Consider the following 26,416-nt stretch of genomic DNA (forward strand, 5'->3'; position numbering starts at 1 on the left):
AATCTCTGAACCAAGATTCAAAATAAAAATAATAAACAAGCAAACAAAGCGGACCATGCTTTGTATGAAGGTACCTGATAAATAGCAGCAGTTGCAGCATAACCTCCCTTTGTCTCGGGTTACTCACTTACAGTGAGCACAAAAAGGCTGCATTTATTTTCAGATATTTATATTTAGACGCTTTTTTCGGTCTACACCGTCAAGGCTCATATGAGAGCTAACACTAACACACAGAACGTACAAGGGGAGCAGAAGGCAAGAGCAGGGGTGGGGAGAGGGAAGGAAAAAAACAGTGTGGAACAGAGGCATGAGATCTGTGGAAGGGAGAGGGATGGAGAGAAGTACACAGGGGAAACAAGATGGATATTACAGGGACTTTCAGGAAGGAAAGCAGGGAATTTGAAAGAGGTGGGTTTGGGGTGGATTAGCGTAGGTCGAAAAGATCGTGGTCTTGGATGGGGAAGATAAGAAAGAGATGGTGGTGAACAGCTCTTTTGAAGACCTGGAGGGAAGAGTGGGATTGAAGTGAGGGTGGCAGTTTGTTCCAAAGGCAGGGAAAAAAGAGGAATTAAAGAGTGAAGGTGAGCAGCGATTCTTGATTTTGGTGGTTTTACCAGAAGGGGGTTGCTGGTGGACCGGACCTTGAGCGAGCTGTGGAAATATGGGGGGTGGGGGGGAAATATCTCAAACAGAGAACGGGGGGGGGGGAGGTGAAGAGGGTGGAGCATCACCTGTGCTCAAGTGATTCTCATCTTGCTTCCAGGGGAATTTGTGCATTGCATTCCTCCAAGCCCATCCCTCGGTGTATTGCAGTTAGAGCGGAGGGTGGTGGGCTCTTGACAGAGGAGTCCGAAGTGAAGCCCTACTGGGCCAGTTCCTTTGAAGGGCTGTACCAGACTGATCCAGTAGCTGTTGAGTTGGATGTCAGGGGTGTTACTATCCCTATTTCTGACCATCCAATCAACTGTGATCCACCTTTGTTTGTGGGAACACAGACTGCGGTGAACTGGTTGAAATGGGTAGAGCTCCTTGGGTTTGTGGCATCCATGCTGAACTTCTCAAAGATGGTGAAAATGCTGTACTCATGTCATTGCATGCAGTTCTGTGCTCTGCCTTGAACACAGGCATCTTCCCAAATGACTGGAAGAGAGGCGTTGTTGTCCCTCTCTGAAAAGGGAAGGGTGATGCCAGGACTGCAACAATGACTGAGGGGTGGCACTGCACTCAGTACCGGGCAAGGTCTTCAGTACCAGTCAGGCTTTACACCAAAGATGTCAATGGTTGACCGTATTCTTGCTCTTCCGTTCCTCCCTGAATGCAGACGAGAGTTTTGTCAGGGGCTGCTTGCAGCCTCTGTAGATCTCTGCAAAGCATTCGATTCAGTGAATCAGGATGCCCTCTGGAGGATTATTGGTCTTTGTGGGGTGCTATGAAGACTGATCAATCTGATGTCTGAACTATACTCTGGTACTGAGAGTTCCGAGAGATGTGGTGATCCCATCTCCGATGTATTTTCAGTTGTTGCTGGAGTTCTTGAGGGGTGTGCAATGGTCCCCACACTTTTCAGTGCTTGTATGGACTGTATTCTGGGAAGGATGTCAGAGAGATCAAGCTACGGTGCATCGTTTGGGAATGTCAAGATCTCTGACCTTGATTTCACAGATGATGCAGTCATCTTTGTGTATACTCTGGATATTCTTATGGGGACACTCAGAGTGCTGAATGAGATGTCGGTGCTGCTGTGGTTATGGGTTTCCTGGGTCAGAACTAAGATCCAGGCTTTCAATGACATATTTGATGCTGCTATCTTGTTTGTACCTGTTTGTGGTGAGGATGTTGAGGACACGGAGAGATTCATCCACCTTGGCAGTGATATTCATGTCTCTGCTGGCTGTGAGCCAGAGTTCAAAAGATGTCTGGGTCAGGCCTGGGGAGTCATGGATCCACTGGATCATGGGGTGTGGAGCTGTCAGTACCTGTGCAGGAGGACGAAAATCCAAGTCTTCAGGTCCTTGGTGCTTTCAGTCTTGCTCTGCGGATGTGAGACTTGGACTCTGACCAGGGATCTGAGATGGAGACTTAATTCCTTTGGTACCAGGTCTCTTCGGAGAATCCTTGGCTATCGCTGGTCAGACATTGTGTCCAACGAGCGGTTGCTGAGAGAGACTCAAATGAGATTTGTTACCTGCATAGTCCGTGAGCATCCGCTGGAGCTGTTTGGACATGTGGCTCATTTTCTTGACGCTGATCCTGCTCACAAGATTCTCTCAGTAAGGGAGCCTCATAAGTAGAGGTTTCCAATTGGCTGACCACCTGCGACGTGGTTGCAGCAGGATGTTCGGCATCTTAAGGGGATCGGAATGGGCCAGGCATCTACCTCGGGGATGGCCAGACGGAGGCCCCTGGAGTGGACACGAGCGGCAAGATGTTGGCAGCGACGCACTGCTCTGATGCATGCTCCCTTACCTGACCTGACCTGTCAGTCAGTCAATCAGTGAGTCAGTCAATGAGTGGTTAGAAGACCTTTATATATTACTAGTGGGGTATGCTTGCATATTGTAAGCATTGATGAACCGTTCTTCCCCATTGTCTCGGGTCGCTCACCTGCATTCATTGTTTTCATTTATTTACTCATTTGCAGACGCTTTCCGACAGTTCTATGATTTTTTTCCCCTGGGGTATTGGCTTCGATGTCCATCAGTACGCAAAATTTCAGCTTTCTACATCACCACAAAGGTACCGAAAATTAATGTCAGTCAGTCAGTGGTGAGAACGAGCTTTTTCATATATATATATATATATATATATATATATATATATATATATATATATATATATATATATATATACATATATACATATACATATATATACATATATATATATATATATATATATATATATATATATATATATATATATATATATATATATATATATATATATATATATATATATATATACATATATACATATACATATATACATATACCTATACCAACAGGTCTCCTCAAGGATTTGCTTGTATTTGGCTTCATTCATTGTTCCCTCTATCCTTACATGTCTTTCGTCCCTGCCACTGAAAAGCATCCCCATAGCATTATGCTGCCACCACCATGCTTCATGTTGAAGATGGTGTTAAATTGGTGATGAGCTGTGCTTGGTTTCTGCCAGATGTAGCGTTTCACATTCAGTCCAAAGAGTTTAATCATTGGCTCACTTGATCACAGTATCTTTTGCCTCATCATCTATTTCACATGCCTTTTTGCAAACTCCAGAACTGCTGCCATGTCCCTTTTTCTCAGGAGTAGATTCTGTTTGGCCACTCTCCCATAAAGCCTAGATTTTTTGAAGTGCTGGAGTGACGTGCTTCCGGCAGGTTCTCTGATTTCAGCCAAGGAACTCTGTAGTTCTGCCAAAGTGGTCTAAGGGTTATTAGTCATCTCCCTCACCAAGGTCCTTCTTGCCTGGTTGCTCAGCTTGGTCAGATGGCAAGTTCTTGGAAGAGTCTGGGTATTTCTTTATTCTTTCCATTTCCTAATGATGGATCTCACTGTGCTCTGGGAACTTTCAACACTCCATAATTTTTTTGTACCCCTCCACAGATCTCGGCCTCTTCACAATTCTATCTCGTAGTTCCACAGCCAGTTCCTTGGACTTCATGGTGGAGTTTCTGCTCAGACATGCACTGTCAACTGTGGGACCTCATATAGAAAGGTGTGTTTCTTTCAAAATAATGTGTCCAATCATTTGAATTGGCCACAGGTGGACTCCGGTCAAGTTGTGGAGACATCTCCAGGATAATCAAAGGAAATTGGATGCACCTGAGCTCAATTTGCAGTGTTTTTGCAAAGGGGTTGAAAACTTTATGACTCAAGACGTTTCAGCTTTTAATTTTTCATGAATTTGTCAAAATGTCTAAAGACATGTTTTCACTTTGTTATGATGGGGAATTTTGTGTAGATCGGTGACAAAAAAATTTAAATTTAATCCAATTTAAATTCAGGCTGCAACACAACAAAATGTGATAAAAGACAAAGGGTGTGAAACTTTCTGAAGGCACTGTATATATTGTTGCGGTTTCGCGCCCGCCGGCGTGCGAGCGGCCACCTAACTCGAATCGCAGCACGTCGCCCACCGGACGGACAATCCCGTCGTGACCCTCTCGGACTAACGCCGGGAACTAGTCACGGGTGGGCCTTTCGGCCTCACCACGATCGTGCCAATCGGCCCCCCGCGTGGGATAGGGTTGTTCGCCAAATTCGACCTACCTAAGTACCCACACGGAGGGTAGACCGGGCGATCGCACCTCGCCGCAGGTCGACTTCGGACACGGGCCACTTTAAGCGACCCGTTCCGTACTATCGGGATAACCGAGCGGTGTTATCGTCAACCTCGACGGTTCCGATTAATTATCGGGCGTATTTAGCCCACGACCAACCCTTTACGTGAAGTAAGATGGAGATTCAATTAGAGAAAAGACGAAGCGAAACGGGAGAAACAGTTCAACATAAAGCACATTTATTCCGCGCCAAACGGAAAGCACACATATACAATTACCACAATTATGCACCAAAAGCAAATGTAAAAGTAACACGACAATTCTGCACAAAAAGCAAATGCAACAAAAGAGACACAATGCAGATCTACTACCGACTACGCGAGCACACGGCAACACTTACACAGTTTTACTTCACAGACGGCGCCGACAACACATATACTCCAAAGCAAAAGAAAAAGGGGCCACCCTCAACGATAAGGGGGGCAGACAGGCCTGGGGCCGAGACCGCGTCGAGCCTACCCGTCTGGTGATGAGCCGCAAAATGGCGGCGCCGCCCCGACTCCGCGGGCCTCGCTGGCACTGCCTGGAATGGGATGGGAACGGGGCCCCCTTCTCACACTATCTCAGCGCGGGGGGAAACAGGGTGGGGGGGTTGTTGATGCTCGGGGGAAAGAGGATATCTGGCTGGCTTGGGTCCCGCGACGAGCGACTCCACTGTGACCTCGACCGCGTTCCCGGCCTCCCCTCTCTGCAGCTCCCCGACAGACTCCAAACCCCGTCTTGACTGCTGCTGCTGCCACGCTTCGCCACCGCCACAACGCGCCCGAGCCCGAAACAGAAACTCTTCTCTCTGCCGCTGCCGCTGCCACACCTCTCCAACTCGCCCGATTCGCTCCGCGCTCGGCGCTTTATAGTGCGACAGGAGAAACCATATGCAGATTCCTGGATCAGGATCAGCTCGGGGGCGGAGCCACGCTCCCCCATTGGACGGAGGAAAAGTGGGCGTGAATCATTCCCGATCCGCCTTCCCCGGAAAGGCCGCTCCCTGCACCCGCCGCTCAGCGCGCGCCCCGCACGAGTCCAGGATCGGTGCCCACAAGCGGCGCGGGAATGGCGGCAGAAGGAGGAGAGGTGAAGGCGGTGGAGGGTCCATTGCGGCGGTCCCTGGCCACGGCGACGCCCGGCATGGCGGTGATGCGATGATTGCGAGAGCGAGTTGTGACGGTAAAGGTCGTGGCTGTTGGCGTTGTTGTTGTTGTGAAGCGGCGTTGCGGTTGGTGGTTGTTGTGTGATGGCGGTTGGGACGTGGTTGGTTCAAAATAAAGATAGAACAGAAAAACGGCTATCTTAAAAGGTCGCAGCCCGAATGAATGACATTTATTCCCTCTAAACAACGGGTTTGGGCTAACTACACATATACTTACAGAGATATCTCACCTATGGGACCTGAATGGTGGTTTGCGAATTTCCTCAACTACAACACTACCCCCTCCCCTTTTTACAGACTCGTCCCGAGTCGTCAAATTTTCGTGTGCAATCAAGTGTAGTTCTCCCCTAGTACATTTTACCTACGGATCCCTCAGTGCGACATTCATGGTATTCGTGTCCCCAAAATAAATAACCTGAGGGCTGAGTAACTAACTAAACAAACCCACTCACACGGACGACTTAAATAAAATTGCCGGCGCTAAGACAGACATGCCGGGGGCGCACTCATATTTACAGTACATCTTAACCTTAACTTACAAATTTTACACTAAACCATGGCCCAGGATCAATGGACTCTGCAAAAAGAAAGCAGTTAGCAGGGAGCCAAGCTGCTCGCATGCAGTCTCTGACTAAAACAATGCAGGTGACAGGGAACGTGGCCAGCTGCTCACACGCAGTCCAAGGCCTTCCCTTTTGAACTGAACGCAGTGAACCACAACGGTGCATGGGCTGCACAAACGCAGTCTCCGTGCCAGCTCAAGTGGCACATGCAATGAACACAACGAATGGATGGATGAATGGATGGACGCAAACACGGTGCACGGGCCGCCACTGCAGGCCCGTGTTGTAGCTGCCAACAGGGCAGTTCTCGCAGCTTGCAAACTGTTGCTTTCTGATCCTGGCGCACATGGCAATGAACAGGGGGGGCAAAGCAAAAATTGAACGGGGCTGGTGAACAGGGGCAGTGGGCATGGCATGGCAAAGGTGATCAGGCAAACACAGCCTGCAGAACAAGGCCGCTGCAGGCAAACAAAACCGGCAGATGAACTGGCCGGCACAGGCCTTGCAGAAAACAGCTGCAGACGATCCAGCCGGTACAGGCCTTGCAGCACAGCAGCTGCAGCCGATCCAGCCGGCACAGGCCTTGCAGCAAAACAACAGCTGCCGATGAAGCTGGCCAGCCTTCGCCGTTCAGTGGAGGTTGGTGGAGGGAGTGCGGTGGTGCTGGCCACTCGGAAGGCGGGCTCGGACCTACTCTACGGTCTCCCTCCCAACCTATCGCCTTTGCCTGTCACTGTCTATACCCACTCCCTTAATTTGTCAAACCCCAATTTAGCCCCAACTTTTTTTTTTTTTACTTCCCCACTATAAATCGTCCCCTAACCCCCTGTACTGTCCTTGTTCGGCTAACCTATCCTGTCACCTAGCCTACTCCCAACCCCTACGTTCCCTTCCCGGAGGGGAACAAGGGAGAGCTAGCGTCCTGTGTCGAGGCCCAACGAAGCCTCAGAATGGCCTCCCCAGACTTCAGCGATCTAACCCAAAGTGGGTCCAGCGGCCCACAACGAGAGCGAGGGGATGGATGGTGCGGAGGGGTACACTTCCTAATCTACCCTAACCATTTAACTGTTAAACTACCCCGGGGCTTTCAACAAGCGCCTCTCGCTTAAACTATTGGTTCTATAAACCCAGATTCCCGTCGCCTGTGTTGGTGTCCTCACAATTTCGGGCCTCACCCCCAATTTTCTTTTCCGTGCCCTCACACGGTTTCATGGCTGGGACGCGTGGCTCCCCTTGGCAGGCACGACCCTCTGCCGAATCTCCAGCTATGGCACCCCCGGGCACTACACTGCCTCCGAGCCTACCAGCTCCCTAAACACCGGGGAGTGCCCCCCATGGCACCTCCCCTGAAACGCACACGTGGCAGGCTGGCTTCCCGGGCCGCTTTCCGAGGGTCACCCTGTGCCCACAACACTGCCCACGTGGCTAACGGCGCCCCGGGCCCCCGCACCAAGCGGGCGCACCCGTGTCCACTATGCTATCCCGGCCTCCCATGGGCCGTTGGCCTACTACGGCCGACTAGCCTGGTGCCCGGGGTACCCACTCAGCGATACTCACCTTTTGCAGCCACGCTCCCAGCCCGTCAACAGGGCTCCTGCACCCCTTCAAACGGGTTTCGAGCCTACACTCCCACCAACAGCAAAACGACCTCCATTTTTCAATTTAACTAACCCCCTAACTCACTCTACACTGACCCCGGGGTCTCTTGGGCGGGAGTCACTCCTCCCCCCAATCACTCATCGCACCATGCATTCCCCATTCGCTCCATTCACACAGACCCGCTGGCCTCACTCACTCATCATGTACTCACCTCACAACTCTTCAACACACACACCGCTGAACTCTGCCATCCTTCTATCTGCATCCCCTAACTAAACTCGTGCTCCCACGTCGTCCCTTACACTAAAGCACGTTCCTTTTAACACTACTTAGCTAAGCTACGTCCCCGCTACACATTCACTGTCTGTCTCTGTCTCCAAATATCCCAAAAATTATTTCCTCAACCTAAATCTCATCTGAATCCCTCTACCTAATCCATTCCACGGGCCCCATGAAGACTTACCCCTGCCCCATGGAGCCGGTCTAGCTATGCTAACCCTTCCCCCTAACTAGTTTCCATCCTGTGCCCAAGCCAAGGAGATCATCCACCCCTTGCCCGGGAAATCCTGTTCACCCGAAAGCGAGGCTTGCTTTTTTTTTTCAAATTTTGCGCAGCACCAGCACGGCAACTCGCAGCTCGCGCACTTTGCACCTGCCCGTGACGTCATGCAGCTGCACGTGTACTTCGTCCCTCCTTGGACGGTACCATCCAGCAGGGATACCCCTCCTGCCGGATTCCAACCCCACGTGCAGCCATGACGTCACCGTGCGCATAAACAAACACAAGCCCCACGTCTCGAGGGGTTCCCCACGCGAACACATGTGCTCTGCCCATTGGAGCTTAACACACACGCCCGCGTGGAGAACCCGTCCGGTCCAAATCCATTTACCTGCCTAAACTTTGTCCGTCCGCGGGATCGGCAACATTCACCGCGCGCGTTTCCGGACAGGGATTCACTCACGCAAGCGAGCACGTGGGGGCCTCGTGCGTTGCACGGCACGGACCTCGCGCTCGCTGCTGGGTGAACCCGGCACGGTCCCCGAAACAGCTACAGCTGCTACCCGGCTTTTGTCCCTCACATGTCGCAGTCGTCGTCTCCATTCCACCCACGCACACCTGCGTGTTACGACGCTAACACACCTCACCATTAAACTCACACCGGGAGACGCGGTTGCATGTTCACACATGCCGACCGACATCTCCCTCACATACAGCGACCTTGCACACGCTGTCTCTCTCACACTCACGGTCTCCCTTGCACTCGGCCGTTCACTCACGCATGCCACCTCCCTCGCACACGTGGCTCCACTCACTCGTGGTGCTTCCCTTGCACACGTGGTGACACTCGCCCACAGTGTCTCACTTACACACGGCGTGCTGGGGAGCACGCCCTTCGGCACACTCACCACCACACCACTCACACACGGGGTCGCTTCCACACACGGGGACGCACTCACCTCTTGCACCAAACACACCGGGACAACCACACTGGGGATTCGTGTCCCCACAAGGGTCTCCGGGGCCTCTATATCCCCCAAGCTCTCCGTGCACCCGTTCGCAGCACTCCTCCCCTCAACCTCGCTCGACACGACCGAACTCACCTGGTCGTGACTCGCTTCAAGGGGGCATACTCCCTCCCCTCGTTCCTGGAGGAGGCCATCCCGCTGCTCGCACCGGGTCCCTGCACGGTCCGCCAGCTCACCCCCATTATCCTCCACCACCTCCGTGTGTGTGTGTGTGTTCGTCTTTAGTTTCTTCCACCCCGTTTTCATCGTGTAGTCTTTCCTCTATCGTTCCCATCTCCCGTGTCTCTGCCAACTCAGTCACCTCTTGCCTTGTTATCTCCCTTGTCTCAACTATTATTTCCGTCTCTTCCCTTGTTATCTCCCTCGTGCACGTCTCCGTCACCCCAATTAGTTTTTCCCTCTCGGTCACCGTCACTTTTTCCGTCACGACCCTCGCCCAACACGTCTCCCGAATTACTTTGTCACCCACCTCCACCGCGGGCCTGACAGCCGTTGTACACCCTCCCAGCTCGTTCGCTCCCACACGTGGCGTCGCCATTTTAAGCTCCCCGGTCACTGCCTTCATGCCCGCCTGCAGGCTTCGGCCCATGTTCTGCGTCTCACCCCGCAGCTCTTTCATTTCTTCCTTAATTTTGAGTGCGTTTGTTTCCATATTTTCGTTCATGCCTTTTATTTCGTTTGTGTTTGTATCCATCTTCGTTTTCATTTCGTGCATTTGCTTGTTCATGCCTTTTATTTCGTTTTTCATTTCATTTGTTTGTATCCATTTTCGTTCTCATTTCCGCATTCATTTGTTGCGCATCCGCATTCATCTTTGCCAGCATGGTGAATAGCTGGGTCATGTCGGGTGCGTTTGGGTGAGCCGTTTCGGCAGGGATCGGGGAAGGGTTTTGGTCGAGAGGGGGAGGGGAGGTGTCATACACCACGGCCGCCGCCGCACCTATTTCGGGCTCTGGGTTCAGTTGGGGGAGTTCGTGTTCCTGCACAACCAACATTTCCTGCACGGGGTTTTCATCCTGGACCATGGATTCTACACATTCTAAATCCATTTCTAATACCCCCGGCTCCCGCTCGCCTTGAGACGCCATCTTATTTCTCGTAAAGGGTTAATTTAAATCGCTCGTAATTTGGAGGGAATCGGGGGTCGCTCCTCTCACCCCTGGACCGATTCCCGTGAATTTAGCTGGAGACAGGAGAGCCCGTTTTCCCGCTCTCCGACACCAGTGCCGCGAGGAGGGGGATGGGTTTGTATCCCACTCCTGACACCAGTGTTGCGGTTTCGCGCCCGCCGGCGTGCGAGCGGCCACGTAACTCGAATCGCGGCACGTCGCCCACCGGACGGACAATCCCGTCGTGACCCTCTCGGACTAACACCGGGAACTAGTCACGGGTGGGCCTTTCGGCCTCACCACGATCGTGCCAATCGGCCCCCCGCGTGGGATAGGGTTGTTCGCCAAATTCGACCTACCTAAGTACCCACACGGAGGGTAGACCGGGCGATCGCACCACGCCGCAGGTCGACTTCGGACACGGGCCACTTTAAGCGACCCGTTCCGTACTATCGGGATAACCGAGCGGTGTTATCGTCAACCTCGACGGTTCCGATTAATTATCGGGCGTATTTAGCCCACGACCAACCCTTTACGTGAAGTAAGATGGAGATTCAATTAGAGAAAAGACGAAGCGAAACGGGAGAAACAGTTCAACATAAAGCACATTTATTCCGCGCCAAACGGAAAGCACACATATACAATTACCACAATTATGCACCAAAAGCAAATGTAAAAGTAACACGACAATTCTGCACAAAAAGCAAATGCAACAAAAGAGACACAATGCAGATCTACTACCGACTACGCGAGCACACGGCAACACTTACACAGTTTTACTTCACAGACGGCGCCGACAACACATAAACTCCAAAGCAAAAGAAAAAGGGGCCACCCTCAACGATAAGGGGGGCAGACGGGCCTGGGGCCGAGACCACGTCGAGCCTACCCGTCTGGTGATGAGCCGCAAAATGGCGGCGGCGCCCCGACTCCGCGGGCCTCGCTGGCACTGCCTGGAATGGGATGGGAACGGGGCCCCCTTCTCACACTATCTCAGCGCGGGGGGAAACGGGGGGGGGGTTGTTGATGCTCGGGGGAAAGAGGATATCTGGCTGGCTTGGGTCCCGCGACGAGCGACTCCACTGTGACCTCGACCGCGTTCCCGGCCTCCCCTCTCCGCAGCTCCCCGACAGACTCCAAACCCCGTCTTGACTGCTGCTGCTGCCACGCTTCGCCGCCGCCACAACGCGCCCAAGCCCGAAACATAAACTCTTCTCTCTGCCGCTGCCGCTGCCGCTGCCACACCTCTCCAACTCGCCCGATTCGCTCCGCGCTCGGCGCTTTATAGTGCGACAGGAGAAACCATATGCAGATTCCTGGATCAGGATCGGCTCGGGGGCGGAGCCACGCTCCCCCATTGGACGGAGGAAAAGTGGGCGTGAATCATTCCCGATCCGCCTTCCCCGGAAAGGCCGCTCCCTGCACCCGCCGCTCAACGCGCGCCCCGCACGAGTCCAGGATCGGTGCCCACAAGCGGCGCGGGAATGGAGGCAGAACGAGGAGAGGTGAAGGCGGTGGAGGGTCCATTGTGGCGGTCCCTGGCCAAGGCGACGCCCGGCATGGCGGTGATGCGATGATTGCGAGAGCGAGTTGTGACGGTAAAGGTCGTGGCTGTTGGCGTTGTTGTTGTTGTGAAGCGGCGTTGCGGTTGGTGGTTGTTGTGTAATGGCGGTTGGGATGTGGTTGGTTCAAAATAAAGATAGAACAGAAAAACGGCTATCTTAAAAGGTCGCAGCCCGAATGAATGACATTTATTCCCTCTAAACAACGGGTTTGGGCTAACTACACATATACTTACAGAGATATCTCACCTATGGGACCTGAATGGTGGTTGCGAATTTCCTCAACCACAACAATATATATATAGATTCTTTTTTTGAAATGTATCGCGATGTGTACACTTTTAAACAATTCTGGTCAATATGGGCTCCTGAGTGTGGGCCCTGCACCGAGACACTATCGTAAACTCTACCTTCCTTACAGTTCAATCACAGTACAGTCAATCTGTGAAGCATTTTTTTTTACAAGCTTTGGAGTCAGTCAGCAGTTTTGTTTTACACCACCCTCTCCTCAGTCAAGCATGATTATCTGTGCACGCAGGCTCTGGATGTGGCCAAGGCACTGTATTAATCCCTTCCTCTTGCAAAACATCGGATGAGATATTTTACATTCATATGATTCATCAGCAAGATTTTGTGGTGTGTGCTTTCGTGTGACTGTGAACCTTGCACAATCCCAAAAAGAGGAAAGACACCAAACTTTTGTGTGAAGCTCAATTAAAGATAACACAGCTAGCTTGATGTCCATTCAAGATTAAATGTTCCAGGAAATGGAATTCTTACCTGGAAATTTATTTGAGATTTTATTTACCTTGGAATTGCAAAAAAAGAAAAGGGATCACTAAGAAGTGCAGCAGCACAATAACACTCATATTACTAACGTGTACACAATGTGTGTAGAGCTAGATGCTAGGCCGCTCAGATTTTCCTCCTATAGAGTTGTCTTTTTAAGTGCAGATCTTCATGACTTGCACCAACATTCTTGTCTACACCCTAATATGATCTGGTCTTCATGACTAATCTGACTGATCAGGCAGAACATTTACCAAGCCTGAATATGTCCTTCCGGAGAGAAGTGACCAGGGGAGGAGGGGGTGGGAATGGGACATGTGGGAAGGAAGGGGATGGAGGAAGGTGTCAGGGAGAATTAGGGGAAAATCTAGCTGGAGGGGTTTTGGGTTTAAGAGAGAGCTAAACCGTAGGTTTGTAAGGCTTTTTACAAACTTGTGTGTTTGACACACCCTCCTCCCACTACCCGCACTACACCACCCCTTCTTTTTCCACACCCCCTCTTTCATATTTTCTCCCAACACCCAGTACAGATCATAGAGAGGGATGTAAAGTTAACTCTCCTCATTACATTCTTGTTCTGAACCTTCAAAGTCCAACATTATATCACCAAGAGTTGGTCATTGCATGTTGACATATTGGCTCGATTATCTGCCTCAAAGGTAAATGAAATATATGCAAGTTAGTTGTTTAAAAAAAAAGATGTTTACGTTAATTTACACAATGTAAATGTTAAGAATGTGGTAATATATAAGAATATAAGTAGATTCAAATATTTAGGCAGAAGAGCATCGACATGGCAGAGACATGATGGGTGTATTGTACGTACCGAACTGTAAGTGTCACGTTTACAAGAACCACATTTCCATTTTCCCACATTATCCATTGGTAAATAATAAATGAAGTTAAACTGCAATCTCTTAGATTGTTCTCCAACAATATTCCTGAATTAAAACGCCAATTTATTGTTTTATTTCTCATTCTTCCATTCCCGGATTGCCGATGGTTTGTCGATGACGGCTCATGACCCCCGTGTGATGCCACACAACATAATGTTAAAGACGACGACGCTTACTGATAGTGTTCTTTAAGGCTCAAGTGACACATTCAGCAGATTTTTTTATCGTTTCTTTGTGCTGAATGAACACTGCGTTTAACAACATGGTTTCTTTCTCATATAGCTTGAGAGGGTATCCGAAACTGAAAAAGCCATTACTAAAAAGTCAAAAACTCATATAAAAGCTTGAAATATGCACACCAAAAGTACAAACACTTTTCAAAGGAATGCAACAATGATGACAGTGGGAGGAAAAAAAAAAGAAAGGAAAAAAAAAAAAAGAGGTAATTTGGACCATAACATGGTTATGGTCTCCAAAGAATGTAGCCATACAAATAAAACAGACTATATTTTGGTGCTTTCACGATATTATAATTGGTTGATAAAGTTAATCCGGGTGAGCCAGCTGGCACAGCTACGTCACACAAAAGTTGTACTTGGTGGACATCATCGCAGTTGGCCTTACGCACACCACAAACGTTAGTTCAACTTTGGCTGTTGGAGGGAAAAACGGTTGTGCTGGTGGATACCGATGACATTTCATCATTGGTCTGCCAACGCCGAGCCTTGGTCTGCTGACCAACAATCAATTAGAGGTTAGCCCAAAAGAATGGCCGCTGCGGGGTCAACATAGTTGTGCCAGCCTGGTAACAACCGTTGAGATTAATAGGATAATTCCAGGCATAACCAGCCTATCTAGCCAAAAGCAGATTGTAATTTAAAAAGTGCTGAAGGGGATCAAATCACCCCCATTCTTCCCTAAAGAAGGCAACACCATCTTATGCAGTTCTTCGTGAAGAGCCCATTCAGTTCAGGAAGGTAAACCTAACACTAATAAAATGTAATACCATTGAAATGAAGTCTAAGTGTTGGTTGGTTGGTTGTTTGTTTGTTTGTTTGTTTGTTTTAAACAGGACGTTTCCATCCTGTTACAGTTGGCCCTCTGGAGCAGTGAAAAGAGGAAGTCGAAAATAAAAAAGCGAACCATCTTTTCCTCAAATGGAAAGGAAACGGAGACGTTAAAGCACTCATTTTGACTCTGCACAATGGCGCAGGACGACGATGAGAGTGTCCCTCTGGAGCAGTTCATTACATTTTTGGTGAAGGACACGTTACCTCGTACTATCGAGATTGTACAGGGTTTGTATGGAGACGGTGAGTTGAGCGGTTTCTTCTTCATACATGTTGCACTTTATGAACCTAATTGCTCAGCGAAAGCATTTTTTTTCTTTCTTTCTGTAATGACAAAATTCAAACATATGGGGAAACAGCCAACAAACTGTATATTCACGATGTGTCATAAGCATGTAATAGAGACATATCAATATCAGGACCACAAAACGAATCCTATGAGATCACAGCATGTCTGAAGGGTTGACACATTTCACTGGTTTCCTGCAGAAATGTCCAGCTTGTCGACTGGACAAACAATAACAATCACCAATGTGAAACTACATCACGTCATCGGAATGCTCAAACACCCTCAAGGAGGAATGGAGCTCACGGTGCAGATTCCGACCGATTATGCAGGTACGACCTGGTAGGGCAAAAGACCCTGCTCGTGTGTGGACACTTGCAGACATGTACAGGCACACAAATGCAATCTGCATACACACACACACACACACACACACACACACACACACACAGAAGTCCACACCACGGTTTGAAAGAGGCTTTTGTGTTTATGCAAGGTGTGGCATCAACTCACACTTGCCGTTTCTGATTTTGCCCTTTCATCATGTACGAGATCAAGGTCGTTATTTGGACTACTTTAACATGGAACAGAATGTACGTTGCAAGATTTTGTGGTGTCTGTTTTAGTCTGACTGTGAGCCTTGCCCAATCCCAAAAAGAGGAAAGACACCAAACTTTTGTGTGAAGCTCAATTTTTGCTCAGGATTTTAAGGAAACTTTATTTTACATTATCAGGTACAAGCAGCCAGGGTCAAATCAATCAGTTAATGAGTCACTGTGTGAGAGAATTAATTAGCATCGAGTATCGTTAGAAACCCAGAATGAGGCCAAATCTTCAGAACACTGGTTCATTCCCAACAAAGTGCTCATTAAAATACACTCTTGAAGGAAGGAGACTTTGCAAAGCTCTATACAAACTGTGCGATAATATGTTTAAAGGTTTGTTGTTTTATGTAGACATTATCGAGGCTCATGTGAGAGCTAAGATAGGGTTTCCACCATGTATGAGCTCTGAAGTGACCTATTTACATTCTATATGATTCAAAATCAAATATAATCAAATCTAATCGTCTGGCAACTAATCAAATATGTTTCTGGTGTAATTCCCCCTCTATCCCTCCCTTATCTCAAATGGCTGCACTGCTGATACCGCACGTGAAAAGGCTGAATGCATAAACTTTGTGTTTGCATCAAAATCTTGTGTCCAAAACTCATCACTTTCTCTACCCATCTTACCCAGTCGCACCCAACTGTCTCTGGACTCTGTGTCCTTTTGTCCTGACAAAGTGGAGAGCTTGCTGTCAAACCTCGACTCAGATTCTGCAACCGGTCCAGATGGCATCAGTCCACGTGTCATAAAAACCTGCACCTCTGCTCTTCCTCGTCCTCTCTCTGTTCTATTCACCCTCTCATTTGCTCAAGGTCATCTACCATCTGCATGGAAATCAGAAAACATTACTGCCCTGCATAAAAAGGTGCAAAAACAGATCCATGCAATGACAGACCAATCAGCCTTCTGCCAATCATCAGCAAGGTTATGGAATCCATCATCGCTTCAGACATTAAATCCTTCCTCTTCTCCAATGGCTTGATTTCCGTTCATCAATTTGGTTTCAGACCAGGTCACTCCACCATGGATATGCTGCTTCTGCTCTCACAACAATGGATGGAGGTACTCAATGCTGGGCATGAAATCAGAGCCATATCGCTAGACCTATCGCATGCTTTTGACATGGTCTGACACCCTTCCCTGCTCACCAAACTCTCATCCTAAGGTATTCAAGGCCATCTCCACTCATGGCTCAAAAACTTCCTCTCCTGTCGCAGTCAACATATAGCAGTAAATGGAGTTATTTCATCCCCTCTACCTGTCCAGGCTGGAGTTCCTCAAGGTAGCGTTCTGGGCCCTGTTCTTTTTCTGGTTTTCATCAATGATCTCTCTGACTCTCTGGAAAATCCTCTTTATCTCTTTGCTGATGACTCCACCCTATGCCGTACCATCTGTCATCCCTCAGACAGGCAAGCAGCAGCTTCTTCGCTCACTGCAGATCTGGGTAAAATCACAAACTGGTCCAATACGTGGAACATGTCTTTCAATCTAGACAAATCTCACACTCTCACTATTATATGTCTCTCTGACAGGACCATTTGGAACCACCCCCCCCCCCAATCCACTTTCTCAACAATCCTCTGGAAGAAGTCCTTTCTTTCAAGCTTCTGGGTCTCACTATCTGCCATAATATTTCCTGGGAAAGCCACATTTCCAACCTGGCCTCCAAAGCCAGTCACCGACTGGGAATCCTCCATCGTGCAATGTCCTTCCTCGGCCCACCTGAGCTCCTGACCACATACAAAGCTTTCGTCCTAAGGCTGATGGAGTGCTGCTCTCCCATCTGGGCTGGTGCTCCTGCCTCCCACCTTTCTCGGCTTCACGCTGTGGAAACCAAGGCATTTCGGATCATTGGCATCTCCCGCGATGAGGCTGAGTCTTTGTGCCTCTCACTCTTGCACCACAGGCAAGTCGGTGGTCTTTCTGTCTTCTACCCTCTCCTCTCCGGTCTCGTTCCCCCTGCTGTGTCTGCGATTTGTCCCCACCATATTTCCACAGGGCGCTCAAGGTCTGCCAACAACCCCCTTCTGGTAAAACTACCAAAGTCACTAATCACTGCTCACCTTCACTCTTTCATTCCTCTTTTTTCCCACCTTTGGAATAAACTCCCTCACTCTGTTCAATGCCATTCTTCCCTCCAGGCCTTCAAAACAGCTGTTCACCACCACCTCTTATCCCCCATCCAAATCCTTGATCTTTTCTACCCCCGTTAATCCACCCCAAACCCTATTCCTTCTAATTCCCTGCTTTCCTTCCTGAAAGCCTCTGTAATGTCCATCTTGTATACCCCGTGTTCCCCGCCCCATCCCTCTCCCGTCCACAGATCTCCAAATGTGTCTGTTCCCCACTGTTTTGTCCTTCCCACTCCCGCTCCACTTGTCTCATGCCCCCTTGCTGTGCGTTGTGTGTTTGCTCCAATACGAGCCTTGACAAGGTCTACAAAAAAAAGAAAAAGAAAAAAGAAAATAATTCCAAAGCAAAAAGAAAGTATCAACATGTCAGGCAGCATGCTTTGCCCATCAACAGAAGGAAGTATCTGGAACGAATGAATACAGCTTTTATACCAACTCCTCACACCCCCCCCAATTGGCTGATTATTGTGTGGTGCTGATTGGCTAATTATTGTGAGGTGCTGATTGGCTGTTGAATGCATGTTACTGATTGGTCGGTACATTTTGCTCATCATCGTCCATGTCCTCAGTGTATTGAAAGCTGGAGTTATAGGTGTCTATTTGTTGATAAGGGAGAGACAGATATCGCTAATGGGTATCCCATATTCTTGAGGGACCATGTGATGCAAATATATCTCCATAGCTTCTCTGATTGTCCTTGTGTGCCAATGACTGATGGATGTGATAAGTTTGCTATCTGATCATAGTATGCGATGATTATTGGTCTGTGCAAGAGAGGCGGGTGGGGGGAGTTCGCAGAGAGAAAATGTTATACTTTAAGAACGAACGAACACACACACACACACACACACACACACACACACACACACACACACACACACACACACACACACACACACACACACACACACACACACACACACACACACAATTAGTGCTTGGCCGATATCGGCAATTCTTCAGGAATCGGCAGATTGGAGTCAGTCTGATTACTGACTACAGTATGTACTGTATACAATCCAAAAACCCTGAGTAGGTTTCACCCTTATTTTTGTGGAATTTCAACAAACAAATGATAAAAACAATGCTGCATGCCTGCATTATAGATGTTTCTAGATAGACAGATGTGCACAAGCCGGAAGGCGACGAGGGATCCACTCGGATCGAAGCGCTGGATACGATGCTTTTCATTCTGACCGATCCACCGACGAAGATTCATTGCCAAGACGTATTGGTTCACATACAATTGTTCCTCTGCCTGGCAAGATTTTTCCTATTGCGTATTTTGCCAACTGGCACTCCTCATAAAAAAATGACGGTGAATAGACACCCTATTTGTGAAGGACTACCATTTGAAAAATAAAACCTCAATAAAAAATCGGCTCGAGTAAATTAGGGACGAATTAAGTAAAATAAAAAATAAAATGTGTCATTATTTTTGTTGACATTACCTCAGATGACGGCAAACAGAGTGGACGTCAGAAGAACACGAAACAAAACGTAACGTGAAGAGAGAAAGAGAAAGAAAAAAAATAACCAACCACAAACAGAACAACAGATGTTCAGGGAAATACGAACTGTGGGATAGCCTGCGGGCCTGCTGGGCAGGGCATGATGATGGGGGGAGTGGTCGTCGTGAGAATCGTGTCTGCCAGGGATATAAGGAGTGCGCGCCGCCTGAGGCGTTGTAGTGATGCCGTAGTCGCCACGGCTTGTGAGTGTACTGAGTACGTAATAAAGGGGAGTGGTGGGCAAAGTACGCCCGCGCTCCCGCTTGTGCAACACAGCCCGGCTCGACTGTTCCCAGGCTCGTGTCTGCCTGCTCAGCATCTCTACCACGACACTACAGTTGGCTGACGAGGATCTTCGGATCGGCGTGTGCAGGGTGGTGGCTGGGTTCGGAGTGGCAGCGAGTAACTCAGCGCACCTCGCGCGGTTCGAGGTTCCGGAGGAGTACGCATCGCGAAGAGCGTGTCGCAGGTTCGCTCGCCGCGCGCACAGGCTCCGGAGCCAGGAGGCTCGCCAGCGCGGCCAGCTCAGGCATGACAGGAAGTCGGGGCACGGCGCGCGGACGCGTGCCCGCCTTCGTCAGAGTCGACTTCAGCCACGTCGAGTGGGCAATGGCCGCGCTCAGTGTTCGTTTTATTGAGGCACGACAATGATTTCTGGAATGATTTCTGCAAAGCGACGGCTAAAGAACGAGGACACGCAGTTCGGCTCGAACGCGGCGTTGGACGTCGCGCAAGCTCTGAAGAATGTCCGGGGTCTCGATGGTCGGTGTGCAGCAGATGGTCCGGAGGTCAGCGCGATGTGCCAGGCGCGTACGGCCGCGCGCAAGGTCTGCGGCGCGGGTCATGGACGGCTTTTGCAATAAGATCACTCGGACGGCGGTCTGAGCACTCGGGGATGTCTACGGTGTGTATGCCGAGAGTCATCGCCCATTATGACAGTCATTGATGGCGGTGTGCGAAGCGATCCTTCCGTCGAAGCGATCCCAGGTCGAGACCTACTGCCGGTGCGGTGTTCAGTGCATGGCGTACACGGTAACGCTCCGGATCGAGTTTTGCGGCCTGGGCACAGAGATACCAGCGACCCGGAACGGGAGATACTGCCGATGTTAAACCTGCCTTCCATTGGTACGGAGGTGGCGAGATCAGTGGCAGGGGAGGTTGAGATGACCGGGGCACTGATGCTGCTTCCCATGTTGAGCCTGGTTTCAGTTGGTCCGACGGTGACAGGGCCGATGCCAGTGAAGGTCGAAGTGATCGGGGCACTGATCGGGTGTCGAGTTGAATCCACTAGTGCTGCCCTCGCATCGCACACGTATGCCGGTGAAGCGCTGCTGGCGGTTGGCGGGGCGCACGTCGTGATTGCCTAGTGGGGCCAGCGGGTTGCGCTTCCGAGGTTCGTGGTGCGAGGGGAGGGGCCCGCCCTTTTGGGTCGGGACGGGTTGACGCGCCTCGAGCTGGATCTCCAGTTGGTACCTCCAGGTGCGCCGGTGCTTCCTTTGTTGCTTCCTTCGAGACCCGAGGGCGAGGTTCTGGCGGCGGGAGCATCGTCGATGCAATGGGAGCAGCCGTTCGTTGCTGCCTGCAACGGTGATGTGCGGTGCGGAAGCAGCGGAAGCCGTGCCAGCTCTCGCGATGAGCTCTCGCGCTTCGGCGGCGTTCATGAGGCAATGCGCGCCTGTGTTGTTCGGGCAGCTTCGACGGCGAGCTGCAGCGAGCCCGTCGCGTTCAAGGAAGTCACGGTTCGCGACATCGAGTCGACAACCAAGAGACGGACTCGTGATGTGGGTTATGGGTTGCTGTTCATTGCATATTTGTTTTTCATTGCTCGAGTGATGCGGTTTAACGTTGTTGAAATAAATGCCGACAGTTCATGTGTGGGAATAGGTTTGGCGGAGATCAATCGATGGGTTTTGCAGTATGGTCAATGTGATGTGGAGGCTTTGGGAGCGGTGGTGGCGAATAAAGAGGTTTTATTAGCCTCCAGTTGCCCCAGGCCACGGGTGGTTGCTTCGTCATGTGCAGGAATTTTGTCGAAAGAACGCGCTGTATGAAAAAATGAGTTTGCAATGGTTCAAGTGATGTTCTTATTGATTTATGACGAGCCTATGGTTGAAGTGTGGTTTGAATGGAGTTGCTACCGTCTAACTGCCGTGTGGGTCTCGGAGGTCCACTCGGAGCCAGGGCTGGTGCGCTGGTCAGCGTTACCCCCATCTCTGGTTTCGGCAAGGTCAGATGTGCCTAGCGCCGGGGGCGCAGCTCTCTGTGTTCGCTCAAGGCCGTTTAGGCGGGCGTTGGCATCTCAACTGATTGTGGTGCGTGGGTTGTTGTGGGGCATTGGTTGCATCCAGTCAGCGGCGCTGTTCAGCGCCCCCATCCAAGGTCATTCGGGGCTGGCGCTGGCACCACTGCTTCCAGACAGCGAGCTTCCGGCCTCGGAATGTTTATCTGCTTCAGGTCTGGCTGGGGGAGATGTGCCGCCTTGTGGGCCGGAGGCGTTTGATGGTGCCGGGGGAGGTTTGCTCGTGAGGTCGCCGCGACCTCGCCAAAGGCCATGTAAGCGTGAGCCGCCTGGGGGCGTTTTTGCTGCGTAGTGCTGCTGTGCTTCTCGCCTTGCTGCTTCATAGCGGTAACGCGGTCAGAGTTTGGTGGGTGCTTTGTGCACCTCCGTCTTCGGAACCTGGCCGTTGCAGCTCCACTCGCTCGCATCGACACATTATATGATGTGGTGTGCTTTTATACTATGCTGCTTCTTTTTTGTACCTTGTCTGCTTGATACCGTGATATTTCGTGCTACTTATGCTTATTATGATGGTGATCATTTAATAATCATGGTTTTAGGAGGGAGGAGTGTGGTATAGCCTGCGGGCCTGCTGGGCAGGGCATGATGATGGGGGGAGTGGTCGTCGTGAGCATCGTGTCTGCCAGGGATATAAGGAGTGCGCGCTGCCTGAGGCGTTGTAGTGATGCCGTAGTCGCCACGGCTTGTGAGTGTACTGAGTACGTAATAAAGGGGAGTGGTGGGCAAAGTACGCCCGCGCTCCCACTTGTGCAACACAGCCCGGCTCGACTGTTCCCCCGCTCGTGTCTGCCTGCTAAGCATCTCTACCACGACACTACACGAAACAGACCGTGGGTCGCGTGAGAAGACTTCCTGGTCGGTTGTTTTTGATGAACCTGGCGGTGTGACGGACGATAACATAACGGGGGTGCAGAAATTTTTTTTTTAAAGATGTTATTCAAATTCCACATAACTTGATTTATACCATATTATTAGAAATCCACAAAGACAGAAATGCCGGTGATTCCATTTATTTTGGATCATTTTCACTTTGGTCAATAACGTTTGGATCGAGGAGAGATCGAAGGTGGAACGACGGTGTAGTTCCTTACAAACACTGTATACACACCTTAAATGACGGTAAATAGACACCCTATAACTATTTTTGAAGGACTACCATTTGAAAAAGAAAACCTAAATCAAAAATCGGCTCGAGTAAAATTTTCTACATATCTCGAAGTGTTTAATTCCGAAGTTTCGTTTCTCCACATTCAAAACTGTAGGACAAGTATTGAAAATAGTGAACGTGCAGTTTTTCGGCCGCAGCATAGCAACGGGTGGTTGCTTAGCAACGAAACTCAAACGCGCATATTCCCAGCTCATATGGCACTCGTTCGCCAAGTTTCATCGAAATCGGTTTGCTGGTTCGTGCTGTGGAGCCTCGTGTTGCAGACACACACACTCACACACACACACACACACACACACACACACACACACACACACACACACACACACACACACACACACACGGAAAACCCGACAATAAGGGATATCTAGCGAATCCAAGAAACATTAATCTTCATAAACAGCTGCTAATCGTCATGTGACGGGTTGATAAAAATTGACTATAATTCAGAAAACACAGGAATATGGCAAAAGACTCGGAAATCGGGTGTTATCAAATATAATTTGCTTTGAAACCCACAAAGCGAAACCATATTAACTTGGCAAATCATGTACGTCTTACCTTGGAGCAACTGCCGACTGTACATCCCGATCAGGACAGGAACTGCACTGCTTTTGACTGTAGGGTGCTCGGCAAGTGCCTTAAGCATTCAAGTCAGCTCTCCAATTAAATGGTTGATCAGGAATGGCTGGCCAGGCTGCGGTTGCATACATACAATTTAGGATCCCTTTAACTTCACAGCAGCAACAGCAGTTAAAGAAATTAAACAAATTCGTTCAAATAATGACTTTATCCACAAAAGAGTTGCTGTTGAATATAGAGCAACCCTGGAGACATTGCAAAGTGGAATCGCCGGTGAAATAAACATTGCAGATAATCTGTCACGTTGCCTGCTCGTCTGTGCATGTGTAACGTGGTACATCGGTTCATGGTCCATGCAAACGTTCTAACTTTATTTTAAAATGTCCCTTTTCACCAGATTTGCTTTGATTTCTTGTAAAGCACCTCACAAAACCTCCAAAACTATAGACACAGATCTGGCAGACACTATGGATCGGCAGTCCCTCTGGGGGTCAGGGTGCGGTGTCAAGCAGTGAATGCATTAAATCATACAGCGCAATGAAGCAGGTTAATTTTGGCACATTCCTTTATTTTATTTATTATTATTTTTTTTTTGTTCAAATTTTTTGTTCACTCAATATAATTCTCCAAACAGTAGAAAAATAATTTTAATGCTTTGGAAATTATACATTTTCTTGTGCATATATGGAGAAGGAGGGACCATAGAATTGCTTGCTTAAAGTAAATACGTATATCGGCTTAGTTATAAGACTCGTTATTTCTTTAAATTATCAGATTTCACTCCAGATTTCGACAATTATTTAGTCAGACGATATCCAATCCTCAAAACTGAAATAATATTTCGATGATGCACTTTGATTCGTCGGTGAGAGTACATCGTGGAAAATCGTATCATATAATGCATGAAATCGCTTCAAGTTTCTAATTTGAAAACTAAAGCACTTAAAAAGTGATGTATACAGCGATTCGTAACCATGATGAATAGGCATTCGATAATATGAGTGAGGAAAGTGAAAAAAACTTTATTATTAAGAAATCATTGCAGCTTGTTCCAAGTCAGGGCATGGTTGAGCAGACCCAAAAAAACATGGCGGCTTCAGATCCCAGCGAGGTTACCAAGGATACGCTTTAAGACCCCATCAAGAGTGGTGACTGAGGATGTACCTGATGAAGGATATAATTAAATAAGGCTGCTAATTATCTTCAAAAGGTCAGGTCAGGTCAGGTATGGGAGTATGTGCCAGAACAGCGCGTCGCTGCGTCCACTTTCCGCCGGTACTCCAGGGGCCTCCGTCTGGCCATCCCCCAGGCAGATGCCAGGCCCATCCCCATCTCCTTGAGATGATGGTCAACCTGCTGCAACCACGAGGAATGTGGTTGGCCCACTGGCCTCCTCCACTCATGAGATTCCCTCGCTGAGAGAATCTGGTGAGCAGGATCAGCGTCAGGAAAACGAGCCACATGTCCATACAGCCGCAACTGACGCTCACGGACTATGCAGGTAACAAATCTCATCCGAGTTGCTCTCAGCAACCGCTCATTGGACACAAAATCCAACCAGCAATAGCCAAGGATTCTCCGAAGAGACCTGGTACCAAAGGAATTAAGTCTCCGTCTCAGATTCTTGGTCAGAGTCCAAGTCTCGCATCCATAGAGCAAAACTGGAAGTACCAAGGTCGTGAAGGCTCGGACTTTCGTCCTCCCGCACAGGTACCGGCAGCGCCACACCCCATGATCCAGTGAATCCATGACTCCCCAGGCCCGACCCAGACGTCTATTGACCTCTGACTCACAGCCAGCAGAGACATGAATATCACTGCCAAGGTAAGTGAATCTCTCCACGACCTCAACATCCTCACCACAAACAGACACAGACAGGACAGCAGCATCCAAGATGTCACCGAAAGCCTGGATCTTAGTTTTGACCCAAGAAACCCATAATCCCAGCAGCTCCGACTCCTCTTTCAGCACCTCGAGGGCCCCCAAAATGATGTCTAAAGTCTCCGCAAAGATGACTGCATCATCTGCAAAATCAAGGTCCGAGATCTTGACATTCCCAAACGATGCACTGCAGCTTGATCTCTCCGACATCCTCCCTAAAATCCAGTCCATACAAGTGCTGAAAAGTGTGGGGGCCAGTACACACCCCTGACGAACTCCAGTAACAACTGGAAATAAGTCAGAGATGGTACCACCACACTTCACAGCACTCTCAGTACCAGAGTAGAGTTCAGACATCAGATCGATCAGTTTTGGTGGCACCCCACGAAGACCAAGAATCCTCCAGAGGACATCCCGATTCACTGAATCGAACGCTTTACAGAGATCAACATAGGCTGCAAGCAGCCCCTGCCGAAACTCTCGTCTGCGTTCGGTGAGGACACGAAGGGCAAGGATACGGTCAATCGTTGACCTCTTTGGTGTAAAGCCTGACTGCTCTGGACGCTGATGCTCAAGCAGATGGTGGCGAACCCTATCAAGAATTATCCGAGCAAAGACCTTGCCGGGCAGTGAGAGCAGCGTCACCCCTCAGTAGTTGTTGCAGTCTTGGCGATCACCCTTCCCTTTCCAGAGAGGGATAACAAGGCCTCTCTTCCAGTCAGTTGGGATGATGCCTGTGTTCCAGGTAGAGCACAAAACTGCATGCAACGACACGAGTGCAGCATTTCCACCAGCCTTGAGAAGTTCAGCATGGATGCCACAGATCCCTAGAGCTTTGCCCCGTTTCAACTGGTTCACCGCAGCCCGTGTTTCCACAAGCGAAGGTGGACCACAGTTGATTCGAGGGTCAGCAACAGGGATTGTAACACCCTTGATGTCCAACTCGACAGCTGGGGGATCAGCCTGGTACAACCGCTCAAAGTAACCGGCCCAGCGGGCCTTCACTTCAGACTCCTCTTTCAAGAGCCTACCACTCTCTGCTCGAACTGCAGTGCTCCGAGGGATGGGCTTGGATGAACGCAATGCGCGAATTCCCCTGTAAGTGGGACGAGAATCACCTGTCCACAGGTGATGCTCTACTCCCTCACAGATTCCTCGCACAAAGGCCTCCTTGTCCACCCTCAGTGCACGTACCGTTTTTCGCCTCAGCTCCCTGAACAGCTCAGCTCTGCCATTCAGCCTGGCCCTGCGACTCTGGTCAATGGTATCCAGTGTCCCTTGAGAGACAAAATTCTTCTTTGCCCTGCGGTGAGCTCCAAGACATCCACCGGCAACTTCAAGGAC

General features: G+C 49.6%; 1 protein-coding gene across 2 annotated transcripts in view; it reads left to right on the forward strand.

Moving 5' to 3' along the window:
• Nucleotides 1-3,603: 3,603 nt before the first annotated feature.
• The window catches only part of LOC147020307 (protein THEMIS-like), a 67,531-nt gene continuing 44,718 nt past the window's right edge, over nt 3,604-26,416 (forward strand). Inside the window, exons 1-3 of one of the 2 annotated variants that reach the window (XM_085895606.1) lie at nt 3,604-3,717; nt 14,628-14,847; nt 15,094-15,222. In XM_085895606.1, coding sequence (XP_085751732.1) covers nt 14,739-14,847; nt 15,094-15,222 — 238 coding nt within the window. In that variant the 5' untranslated portion in view covers nt 3,604-3,717; nt 14,628-14,738. Of the gene's footprint in view, nt 3,718-14,574; nt 14,848-15,093; nt 15,223-26,416 lie in introns of those variants that run through there. The other variant, XM_085895607.1, reaches the window with a different exon arrangement.

The sequence above is a fragment of the Eptatretus burgeri genome, chromosome 9, assembly GCF_056783735.1.
Source record: "Eptatretus burgeri isolate ZD-2024b chromosome 9, Ebu_testis_v1, whole genome shotgun sequence".
NCBI classification, from domain to species: Eukaryota; Metazoa; Chordata; class Myxini; order Myxiniformes; family Myxinidae; genus Eptatretus; species Eptatretus burgeri.